Source organism: Pituophis catenifer, unplaced genomic scaffold (assembly GCF_029215685.1).
Source record: "Pituophis catenifer annectens isolate HBS135680 unplaced genomic scaffold, rPitCat1.0.hap2 SCAF_2, whole genome shotgun sequence".
NCBI lineage: Eukaryota > Metazoa > Chordata > Lepidosauria > Squamata > Colubridae > Pituophis > Pituophis catenifer.
In genome coordinates this window covers 156,924,943-156,937,488 of record NW_027256882.1, presented here as the reverse complement: position 1 = coordinate 156,937,488, position 12,546 = coordinate 156,924,943, and the positions used below count along the sequence as shown (strand labels likewise).

General features: G+C 39.4%; 1 protein-coding gene across 1 annotated transcript in view; it reads left to right on the top strand.

Annotated features, from left to right (window-relative positions):
* The window catches only part of ANKRD52 (ankyrin repeat domain 52), a 70,974-nt gene extending 61,041 nt beyond the window's left edge, over nucleotides 1-9,933 (top strand). The window contains exons 25-28 of the mRNA XM_070937841.1: nucleotides 1,304-1,386; nucleotides 3,762-3,844; nucleotides 6,344-6,435; nucleotides 8,430-9,933. Coding sequence (XP_070793942.1) covers nucleotides 1,304-1,386; nucleotides 3,762-3,844; nucleotides 6,344-6,435; nucleotides 8,430-8,674 — 503 coding nt within the window. The 3' untranslated portion in view covers nucleotides 8,675-9,933. The remainder of the gene's footprint in view (nucleotides 1-1,303; nucleotides 1,387-3,761; nucleotides 3,845-6,343; nucleotides 6,436-8,429) is intronic.
* The last annotated feature ends 2,613 nt before the right edge of the window (nucleotides 9,934-12,546 follow it).

Genomic DNA, 12,546 nt, shown 5'->3' with positions numbered 1-12,546 from the left:
TTCCCTCTTCGTTCCCCACCGCCAGTGCCGGTCCACAAGGCCAGAAAGATTGGGGACCGCTGCTGTAGATCAGGGTGGATTTGATTTAAATCAACTCGATTTAAATCAACTCGATTTAAATCATAATTTTTAAAGAGCAACTGTCATCTCTGCTACTCTTTTGACCCACTGTTGACTCACCGATAGTCCCAGTGTTGCAGAATATACAGCCTCATGCTACATAACTAAGCTCCATTTCATGCTGAATAAACTAAATTATTTATGTATCTTAAATAGAAAACTATCTTACGATAGATTTTTACCCCAAAAGTTTTTTATTAAAATAAATTCGATAAAAATCAAAAAAATCCGATTTAAATCAAAAAAGCTGATTTTTTTTATTTATTTTTTTAAAAAATCATTAATTTTTATCCACCCTGCTGTAGACCCAAGCCTGCTTTGGTTTGCAGGGGGAAGCACGAAGGCCAGCTGAAGGGTCTCTGGTTATTTGAGTGCAGGACTCCTTCCAACCTAGAGGATGGTTGAGAGCAGAGGAGCTAATTGCTGCTTAAAGTCCACTCCTAGTTATTCTTAAGAAATATCTTAAACTATCTCTTTGCAATTTTGGAGTGACCTAATTATGCAAATCATTCGCAAACAGGTTTCAGGCATGCTACCATTATGAAGGTCTGTGGAGATTCTTAGTCATCCAGGTCATGGTTGTCTCAAAGGCGCTTTTCAAAAGGCAGCTGGACTATGTCTTGGATGAGAAGCAAAATGTCTTCTTCCTCCTCCTCAAGGGAAAAAACTATAGTCCAGTTGCCTTTTGAAAAAGCACCTTTGAGACAACCATTATGAAGCCTTCCTCCATCACATTTTGTAACATGTAAAGGTTAGAACTGAGGAATGGTTTAATGTTATTTGAGAGTGAAGTGTATTGCCCCATAAAAAGATAAGAGCAAAAAGAAATGTCACAAGCCAGTGCATTGGCTCTCTGTATCTTGAGATATAGAGTTCAACTTCAGTTCCTTTGCTTTCTGGTTGACCTTTCTGCCTTGATGCTGGAATTTTGAAATGTCTTCTCCAACATGATTCCCCTTCTGGCAAAAGCCAAATTATTCCAGAAGAGGACGGTGACATCAGTCTAGTGGTATAGAAGTTATCTGTCTTGATTTTTGGATTAAGCTGCCCTGCTTTTTCATTTTCATTTTCCTCATTTGCCATTTTAATGTTGGAAGTTGGCTTCTATGCCTTTGGGATGAATGGCTTATCTTTTAAATAAGTATAGACACAATTTTTCATGTTGACTTTTCACAATTTTCAGAGTTCCTGCTGTACAGAGCAAAAGCAGATCTAACTGTGCTGGATGTCAACAAGAACACAGCTCTTCACCTGGCCTGCAGTAAGGTACAATGTCCAAAAATGGGACCTATAAAATTGATTTTTTGGGGGGGACTATTTTCTGTAGAATTTTAATATGTAAAATTGGAAGATTATGATGAAAGTGGTGCCAAATGTGATTAAATGACTTTATTTCTAAATAATGAGTTTATGTAATTTGATTTTTATTGGGAAGAAGAGAAAAGAACCACTAGAGTTAAAAAAAATATTGGATTTTTTTTAAAAAATAAGGTTTATTAAGAATTTACAGAGTAAAAGACAAGGGAGGTGGGGGGAGGAAGGAAGGAAGATTATGAATTATAATGACTTTTTCAATTTTAATTGCAATAAAAGTATGCAAGTAAAAGAAAAGTATAAACATACAAAGAATAAAACATGCAAAGGGAAAAAAGAAAAAAGATAGTAAAGAAATAGAAGTGACTACAAAACTTCATCACAAGTACAAACAATTTTAGTATGTTTTCACCTTCTTTTAAATCACAACAAATAATCTCTTTTTTGCCACACCCCATTTCTTTATAAACAAATCCATAAAACATTGTAACTTCAGTCATGGTGTCAGCAAAAGTCCATGAAGGGTTACTAAAAATAACAAATAAATAAACTTCATTTCTTTTACTTCTAACAATCTTTAATCCATTCAGATAATGCCATAGAACTTGATTTCATTTCTTTTTTGTCTCTTCTCACTAGTTTCTTCAAAACTTTATTACGATTCTTTTGTAAGTTCAATGTAGAAAAATTATCCAGGTTACTCTTTTATTTTATTGTTTGTATGTCCCTTTTAACTACTAAAACAATCAATCTCTTCTATATGTCCAGTATAACGTCTTTTTCCATGTCACTCTTGTAACCTGTCATTTGTAAATCCACATTCAGCTCATTCTGTTTTGTGAGGTAAAACTTATTCCTCTTTATCCTTTGGACACAGTCTATCCCTAGAGGCAGATATTGCTGTTCACATTGTTAATATTAACCTCTGACTCCGCTTTTCAAAAATGCCCTTTAATATTTCCAATGTTAGAAAATTTTGCACCATTCTGTAACTATTTGTCAAGTTTATGTGTTCTTATCCTTTAATTGAAAAATTTAGTATCCGGATTTTAAAAGCTTACCTTACTTAAAACAATTTTTAAAACAATTTGACTTTCCTATGGAAAGAATTCTTCATAAGTAATTCCAAAAATCTTATTTCAAATTTATCTGGAACCATTTATAACTTTCTAAAATCAGTCTTAATTAACTTTTTGCTCTTTATTTTTTTAAGTTGTTAAGTTTGTAGATTTTTTAAAAATTAAGGATTGAAGGTACATTCATCCAGTATTTTCAGACTTGTCTCTCCAAAGGTTTCTAACAGCTGAAAGGTAGTTAATAAACAATTTCTAGATGTGATTAGAAAAGAAACTTAATGTCCTTTTAAAGCTGCCGTCCAAGGTTTCAGCAAGATCACTATTCCCTTGTTTCCCAGTGCTTAAAACCCATTGGAGGCTGTAGTCTTCTTGCAAGGAGCAACCGCTGAAGTATTTTTGGGTGGTCTCTCTTTGTGCAGAGAAATTTGAAGAATTGGTCTACTCACTGGCTCTTCATTCATTGCTGTGATTATGAGCTCTGGTTTTTTGCGAAGCCATCTATAATCTCACCTTTTCTACGGAATGAATGAATATATGAATGCAGGAATTAAAAAAAAAAGAAACTACTTAAAATTATGACTTTTGATCTTTTCAGTATATAATTATAATCTTACAATCCCCCTCTCTCTTAGATCTTATTTTATACAAGTCTCATCACCCCCTCATTTAATTCATATTTTTAAAAAATCCTTCAAACCCATAAATCATTTTGTTTCTTCTTTCAGCAAAAATTCTATATAAGTTTTCCATTCTTTCGGAAAAGTTATCCAGGAATGATTTTTATGGTTGCAATTGAATGATAACTGAAGGCCAGAAATCTGCCCAGTGAATGGTAAATCCTTGAGAAAACCCTTTTGTTGATAGACGGGCAGTATTGTTGGTTTCCTGTTTTATTGAGGAACTCACACTAATAATAGAGCAAATGTAATCTTCATTTTCTCCCACTAGGAGACAGTGCAGCATAATTTCAAATAGAAACAATCCATGAGCATACAATATTTTCCAGCTCCTTTGTCATACTTTAACCCCCTCTCTCCAGACCATTGCTTAAAGCCCTACTGGGGCTTACATATTCCTGTTCCATGTTAATTCTGTCCTTTATATCCAGGCTGACTTTATTGTAGCCTGTTGTGGCAAAGCACATACACTTGCATGAAAAGACCATGATAAGAAACCCGTGTCATATTCCTTATCAGAATTAAACTGCAGAGCTGAGTGCAATTTCGAACTTCTTTTATCGTTTCTTTCCAGGGTCATGAAAAGTGTGCCTTGTTGATTCTGGGGGAAACCCAAGACCTTGGCCTTATCAATGCAACAAACAGTGCTCTACAGATGTAAGTACTCACACAGCCTATGGAAACTAGCAAATGTTTTCCTTCACTTTGTTTCTTATCAAATATTACTAAAAATGAGTCAGGAAAAGCATCTTCTTTGCTGATTCTAATGTGGGAAGAAAACCCTTTTTGTATTTGGGAAGACATTTTGACTATGTCTAGCTTAAAGATCTTAATTTATTAGAGGTTGATTTCACAGGTCAAAGTCCAAAAAACATGTCCGTTTAGAAACTCCTTTTTGGCAGAGACATAGGATACTTTTGATTCTGATATTTAACATTTTGGAAAAGTATCTCTGAGGTAATAAGTCATATTGAAAATTCTGTTTAATAGACTTAATCCAGTGCAGAGTCTTGCTGCTTAATGCAGGATGGAGAAGGGAAATAACTGTGTTTTCCCAAAAACCTATCGCAAAAATAAGACCTAGCTTGATTTTTACACATGTGCCCAATATAAGCCCTACCCCCAAAATAAGTCCTAGTTAAGACCTGACCATTCTGTTGCACCTGGTTGCACTGGGTAGGGCAAGGCGCATGGGTAAAAATCAAGTGGGGATGGGGTGGTGGTGGAACTGCTTACCTTCAGACAGTTGCAGCCAGGCCTCGCATACCCCGACACCTGCCTCGCCTTGCTGGCCCACTTCTGCAGCCGTTTGCACGTGTCGCCCCCAGCCTCCGTTTCGCTGTCAGAAGCCTTTAGGAAAGGCCTCTGGAGCTGATAAAAGAGCTCCAAATTGACGCGCTCGGGGCTGTTGGTGCAAGGTGAGTCAGTGGAAGACGTCCCCGAAAATAAGACCTGGTGCCTTTTTTTGGTGGCAAAAAATATATATAAGACTGGGTCTTATTTTCGGGGAAATACAGGTACTTCTGGATGAAATTATAGAGCTGAATTATGCCACAGAGAATTAAATGAGAATGGAGGTACAGGGTAAATTATTTCCACTTTTGTCAATTTTGTGTTTCTGCATTAACAGACAAGATCTGGAGAAAGGACAAAAAGTTGTTATCCCTATGATTAAATGTCAGTTGTACTGTCTGTAGCAGGGATGTTGGACCCACAGGTGCAGGATGCATGTGGTCCTCCAACATACAAGTAATCCTTGACTTGCACCCTTCATTCAGCAACTATTTGAAATTACCATGGTGATGAAAAAATGGACTTAGGACCTGTGCCCAAAATCATCCATTGCAGCATGCACTCACACATGCGTGCACACACACACACACACACACACACACACACACACACACACACACACAAAATCACATAATCAAAGTGTAGATATTTTGTAGCACACGCTTAAAACTGCAGTGTATTTTTATCTCCCCTCCCCAAATTATTTTATTTATTCATCAAACTTAGTCATTGCCCATTTCGCTTTTCAAATGAGTCTGGGCAGTTTACAGATACACAAGTCATAAAACCATATAAAAGAGACATTGTTAAAAGCAAAAATAGAGTGAAGAACAAAATAAGAACAGAATTAAAAAAAAAAAACAAGTTAAAAGATGAACACCCACAAACCACCAAAAGAGCATTGTGTGTCACAGTGCTCTTTCGGTCACCATTCACAGTGGCACTCAGCAGCAGCAGAGCTGGGAGGCTTTCAGCAGTCTCAGCCAGCTGCTCCCATCCCCAGGCCTCTACTTTAGCCCCAGCCCTGCTGCTGCCACTGAGAAATGCCAGCTCAAGCCCCACCACACCATTCTCCAAGCTGTCCTTCCCATTCTTCCAATCCTTCAGAAACCTCCTGGCTTTCCCCATGTCTTCCAAGAACAGGAAGTATTCCCCAACTCATGTGTCCCATTCATTCACATTCTCACACCACCCTCATAAGCAGCAGGATGGGAAGAAGTTAGAAACTTATTTACTTGTTTCTATTTCTTTAAAAAGATTTGTGTGGCCACCCATCGTAAACAATTCTGGGTGGCTCACACCTCGATCCTTAGGCTGACAAGAGTTGCAGTGAAGCCCCATATATGTAGAGCAGGATGAGGGCAGCTGTTAAACCATTGAGCCCCAAAGTACACAGTTTTTCTGAGCCATTTTTTCCCTTCACAAATCCTTCCAGGGCCAAATTTTCTAGTTGCTACATGATACTGTATATGTGCATGAAAGAGACTTAAAACAAGATGGATTGACAACATCAGCAAATATCGCGAGCCCTATTGGCAAAAGAAAGCTCAGGACCATATAGGTTGGAAACATGCAGAAAAGGCCTTCATCCTGCAGTGGATAGACAATGGCTAAGATGATGATGATGATGATGATGATGATGATGATGATGATGATATGGCGTATATATTTTTGAGGGCACACGAAAGTGAGCTGTGGAGAAGGCCCTGTTAGTGCAGTGGTGGTGGAATTTGAGAATCCAAGTAAATATTAAATGTTCCTCTTTGCTAGGAGGAGAGCAGTGAAGTGAGATTGGGGTGCAAGAGTCCTCCTCTTGAATTTGGCCAATAGCATAACCATCCTTTCTCTTCCCACTGCACACAGGCCACTCCATATTGCAGCTCGAAACGGATTGGCCTCTGTTGTCCAGGCTCTGCTGAGCAGAGGTGCCACTGTGCTTGCTGTGGATGAAGAAGGTATGCATCATTCACATCTGGAAGCTCAAGGCAAGAGTTCGTTTAGTATGGGGGGGGACGGACAACAAAGTTTGATGCAGTAAAGATACCGGTCAAGGCAGGAAATCAAGAGTCCAGGCAGTTCAAATGAATAGATATGTTTATTATACGCTAAAACTCTACAAGAAACTGAACTACTAACAATCAAAGCAAATTGGTGGCAGATAAAAGTCAATAGAATTCAAGATGAGCTGGACTTAGATCTCTTCTGGACATGAGACTGATAACACATTTGACTCCGTTCCTCAGACTCAGCCTGGTCAACTCCTGCAATACCTATCTTAGTCTTGGGAAGTCTTAGATTGGAAAGGCAACTTTCCAATCTCCAGATGTGTTGTAACTATCACAGAAATGCCAGTCTTCACTGCCAGTAGAATTATGAGAGTTTGGTGTAATAATTCTTTGTCTCTCAAGACAGAATGCAACATTGTGAACTATTGTGTACAGGGATTCACATTCCTCAGAAATAATATTGTAGAGTTGGATTTTCCTCCAGCCTTTTGATTAAGGTGGATGGTGGGCCCCATGGTGAAATGTTTGTGTAACAGAATGATTATTTTGCTAATGCTACGTACACTTGTTATTTTTTTCCAGTGATTGTTCTTATCTATTTTTAGTATATTATGCCTCCCAAAGTCAACATGAAGACCTGCATATTATAAAAATGTGGATATAGAGAGGGTTTTCTTATATACCCCACAAAAATGAAACTCAGTGACTGGTGTTAAGGACAAGAAGATTTCTGAGAAGTAAAAAATGATTTGCACAGCACTTGGTTAAACTGTGGTGTTTGTTGCCATGAGTTAGTTTGCGGATGCTCCACTTAGATTGTTTGAAAGGGGATGAAGCAGATTCATGGCTCTCAGAGCAAGAAGTCCTGAAGTTACGATTGGGAACAGAATCTTGGTTATTGAACGAAGTAGTCATTAAGTGAGATGTCACATGACTGCTTCACTTAGCGACTGCAGTCTGGCAGTCCAGTTGTAGCTGTTGAGCAGTCTCATTCATTAAGAGGATGGAGTCCCAGGTAGGGAGTATGGAGTGCCTGGGGCAGACGGACAGATACTGGGAGACCTGGCAGAGGCTGTGCATGAGGATCTGTCCTCTTAAGAGCTGAAAATCCTATCTGCCAAAACCCTATCTGCCAAAATTTTCAGCCTATAGGTTGGAGAGACACTTGTGTGTGATCTATGCTGGGCCTCCCACATCCCCCTGAAGCACCCCACATTCCTTATATTACCACACTGCCGCTCCACTAAGAAGCTCCACTAAGAATCTCTTATCCCTGGGGACTGGCTGAAAGAGCTCCCTCCTGAAGAGTTTCAGCTCTGTGTCTGCTTGGATTTCAGTAGGGAGCTCTTTCAGCCAGTCCCCCAGAGACAAGAAGGAGTCTTGTCAGCAAGTGGCAGCCAGCGGCATGCAACCTTTCCTGCTGACTTCCCCATTGACTTTCTAGGGAAGGCAGCAGAGAAGATTGCACATTGTGATCACATGATTGCAGGGTGCTTGGCAACTGGTCATAAGTGAATAGGTTGCCAAGCATCCAAATTGCAATCATATGACCTGTGTGTGGGTGAGAGACAGAAAGAGAGAGATTTTGCAATGGTCCGATGTACTTTACAAGCTGTAAAGTACCTTTCCTGAGGCCATTGTTAAGTGAACTTTCAGGTGATAAGTCAAGGACTACCAGTACCTCTTAGCCTTAATGGCTGTCTCCTGAATTTTAAGCAGGTTGCTTTAAAAAAAAGAGAGAAAGAAATAGAAACAGTGTCATCTTAAAAACCTGCTTTGTTGAAAATATATAGTCGACATTTAATGTAAGGAATTCTGAAGAAAGTCCAAACCGGCCTTTTAATTTCTAATCTGCTTGCCCCCTTTCCCCAGGAATGGCTTTGCTTTAATTGTTGTTGTTGCTGTTGTTGTTCTGTGGAACTGAATTTGCTTGTCTTTTCCAGGCCATACCCCAGCCTTGGCTTGTGCCCCCAACAAAGACGTTGCTGACTGCCTGGCACTTATCCTTTCCACCATGAAGCCTTTTCCACCTAAAGACGCCATCAGCCCTTTCAGCTTCAACCTCCTCAAGAACTGCGGCATTGCTGCCAAGACAGCCGCCTGCAGCTCCCTGCCCAACGGGAACAGCTGCCCCTACACCAAGGATAGGCACAATGCCATCGGCTTAGATGGCTGTTATTCGGAATAGCTTAAAAAAAAAACAACGATGATGGGTGATCTAGTATCTCTTCTATTTATTTAGGAATTCTATCAATATAGGACACTTTAAAGGAGAACAAGACTGGGAATGGGCCTTCCAAAAGGTCCTAGGAACCAAAAAAAAAAAAAAAAAGGAAAGAAAAAAAAATCCTAGAGAAAGTGATCTCAGCTTCTGCATCCTACCTAGATACTTGCTTTGACCACTAGCATTTCTTTTGCTATCAAAATTAACAAAAAGAAGTGTGGGTTTTTGAACAGATTCATCCTTTTAAGGCGCTTTTGTTTAAAATTACCTGTGAAGCTTTAAAAAAAATAATAATCTGCTTGTATTCTTCTTTCCCTTGCTGTTTGCCAAAGGGTATTGCCCAGTTCTTCTGAGTTCAATGTTTTTAAAGCGACCCAGATTTTTCAGTCCAATTCCTCAAGGCTTGATGCTTTGAGTGAAGAGCCAATTAAATTTATTTCATGCATGGGGTTGTGGCAGCAGCCAAAGGGCCTGAATTTGATCATCTGGATCATCTTAACTGTGTCTCCCACACTTCCCCTCTGGCAGGCCACCTTATCATTTGGGATCATTTTCTCTGTGCCCTCAGAGTGAAAATAATTCCGAGGGACCCAGCAGTATAGGCAGGGAGCAGAAGCCTGAATTGCTGCTGCTTTTTGTTTTGCATTTTGAAATGAGGACAGGGAGGTTGATCAATGAAGGACCGCCAAGAAAGGCAGCAGCTGCTGGCAAAGTGCCACTATCATTGCTTCTTCCCGTATGGTAACTTTTGTTTGTTTGTTAGTTTGTTGTGCTCGCCCTTTTTGATTCCAGTGAAAAACACTTGAACTGAGAACTACTGTACCTGGATACTCTGATACTTTAGGCAGCTCATAGTCCCTTGCGTGCACCATGGATGCTGTTGCCCAACCAACGCGGTTCCTTTTTTAAAAAAAACAAAAAACTTGTGTATGCGCTGCCAGAATTATTCCAACCACATCAGGCACTTTAGGGATCTTCTGTTTTTGGAGGCTGGTTTTTTGTTTTTTGTTTTTTGTTTTGTTTTTTTATGTGGTGGGGGAGAGGGAAGGTTATCGGGGTTGCAAAATGTTAGGTCCCCAAAGAGATTTTTTTTTGTGTGGTTCCCCCTGCCCCCTCCTGTCTCTGTGTTGTGCAGTGTTTCCCATTAGACAAGTCAGTGTTGCCTAAAAAAGTTATTTATAAAGAAGCAAGCATTTTATCTTTTGAAAAATAGCAAAAAGAAAAAAAAAGAAAAAAAGCTTTCTGCAAGGAGAACAATGCACTTCAGAATCTTACAATCCTACATTTGTATTTATAATTTTTCCAACTAGAATAACATCCAGCAGATTTCATTAGAGGGTGTGTGTGTATTTGTCTGTCCGTCCATCCATGGGTGGGGCTAGTATGAGTGCGTATTTTTTATTTTAAAATTCCTATTTATTACACATTTGAGAGTGCACTGTTTTTCTTTTTGTACTGTAAACTGTATCATGTGTAGAAACTAACAAAAAAAAAAAAGATTACCATATCACAAAGTATGTTCAAAGCCAAAGATTGGGATGTAGCAATCAGATGAAAGCTGCTGGGGCAAAACTTTATGACCTAATAATCTTTTCCATCGCTTTCCCAGTCCTGCAGAGCTGTGGTAGGCTTGGGACTGCGTTTAGTAGAACATGTGAATTTTCAGAAAGAATTATCCCAAGGCATAGTGTGTTTGGACCAGCAAGCTTTAAGGCTAGTAACCCTGGGAAACAAACTGGTTTTTATTTCCCCCCAGGTGATCTTCTTACAGACTCTCTTTGATTGTTAAGGAGAATATATGAGCCAGCTGTAGACTTGAATTCTTTTGCATCATGGTGCATTTTACACTTTGAACAATGTATAGGAATTTAAAACCCAGAATTTAAATGGACAGGCAAACTATACCTCCTCTGCCCTGGCCTTTTCATTACCAGATTTGTGATGCAGAGTGGACACCAATGCAATTGCTAGAGCCTTATTTATTTGCATTGACTGATTTTCAAAATAATAATAATAATAATAATAGAAGAATCAGGAAACAGCAAACTTAAGAGAGTGTGGCTAATGGCTAGATCTTTCAAAGAGGAGAGTTGAATCGGGAAGTGAGAAAAGATTATGATGAAATAATAAGTGTAGACAAGACACAAATCCCTTCCTTTTGGCACTGTTTGAATTTACCAAAGCCAAATTCCTACAGCCAAATGACACAGCCACTATCTTGCCCTTTGCCAAACAGTGCATTTTTTAAAAGGATATGATCACTTTGTTTTTCTTCTCTTTTTATGGATCCTTCTGCCCCATCCCCTCACACCCAGCCTCCCTCCCCCTCCCCCCCAATGGGCTTTGTCTCAGAGATTTATTACACGTCATTTGGGATCAGTTCTTCTAAGCATTTGCTAAATTATTTAGTTCGTTTCCTGCATATGGATAGATTGCAAAAAAAAATAAAAAAAATGGGGGCCTTAAAGGTAGTGAATTCTAGTCTTTAAACAAACCTAACAATGTCCTTTGACTAAGCCTTCTGCAGAGACTAGGGCACTACTAGCTTAGCTGTTTCTTCTTTCTTTGATGCCCAAGGAATCTTAAGAAATCTTTTCATTTTTGCAGCTGCCGGGTAATGAGCGTATTAAAAGTTTCAATGCACTTGCCAAAAAAGCACAGCGGACAGCCTGTTGCAGATTGGCCATTAATGTTTTTCACTGCACTATGGTTGGGTTACTTTTCTCTGCCCTCGGTTACTCCACATTCTCTACCTTGAAAGAAAGTGTTAACCTTTCTACACCAAATACCTCACTGTTGGAATAGAAATGAACAAAACTTGAATTAAAGATTCCTCTTCTCCCCTGTCCCCCATTTTTTGATGAGAAAGGTCCTTTTCAGCATCCTGTAGATGGAGAGCTCAAAACAAAACAAAAAACAAACCACTTGTTTACATTTTATTAGGTACTAGCAATTCTTTCAAATTGCCTAATTTTATTTTAAGCCTTCTATGCGCAATCCTTTCTATGCCCCCCCCCCCCCCCCCCAAGAAGGGCAAAGAGGACATAAGTTGGGAGGGCCAAAGTAAGTCTGAAGCCACTCTTGGTCATTGTTTGATTTCTTTTCAAGGGCTAAATGAATAATCCTCTAAAGGCAGAAACTGGACTGAGACATTTGTAGGGAAATGGGTGGGAGAGATCCAGTGTTTCTTGCAGTGCTGAGAACTAGGAGGCCTTCAGGAATTCTGTCTTCCCACAGGTGCAATGGTTTAAACCGGGGGGGGGGGGGGTGTCCAACCTTGGCAACTTTTAAGACTTGTGGACTTCAACTCCCAGAATTCCTCAGCCAATTCTGGGAGTTGAAGTCCCACAGGTCTGTATTCATCCCAAGCCATGTCTTTGTGGCCTGGAGGAATGTGGACTCATTGAGAAATCCTAGCACAGTTTGTTCTTATAGGAGAAAAAAACCCCATTTTCCCCCCTTTTACTTCTATGTATTGAATTGTAGTTGCTTCTGTAACAGTTTTTGGGAATGAATATAGCTTGAATAGTTGACAATTTCTACAAGGGACCTTGAACCAAGGAGGTTGAAGGTTCCATGGACCACAGTCCTTAGAAAGCGGAGATGCTCCCTTATCAGTTTTTTTGTTTTTAAAAAAGCAGGAATGAAATTTGAAGGAAGGGGCAGAAGCTGAGATACAATCAGCATTCTGAGATAAGTTTTAGAATAAGGGAATTTTCCAACCCTACTGCCAGATGAATTGGGCTGGCATCAATTTTATTTCTTACGTTACCTCCTTATATTAGAACTATCATGGGTTTGTGCAGGACTTCTTTTGCTGAATTGATGAAAAGTAA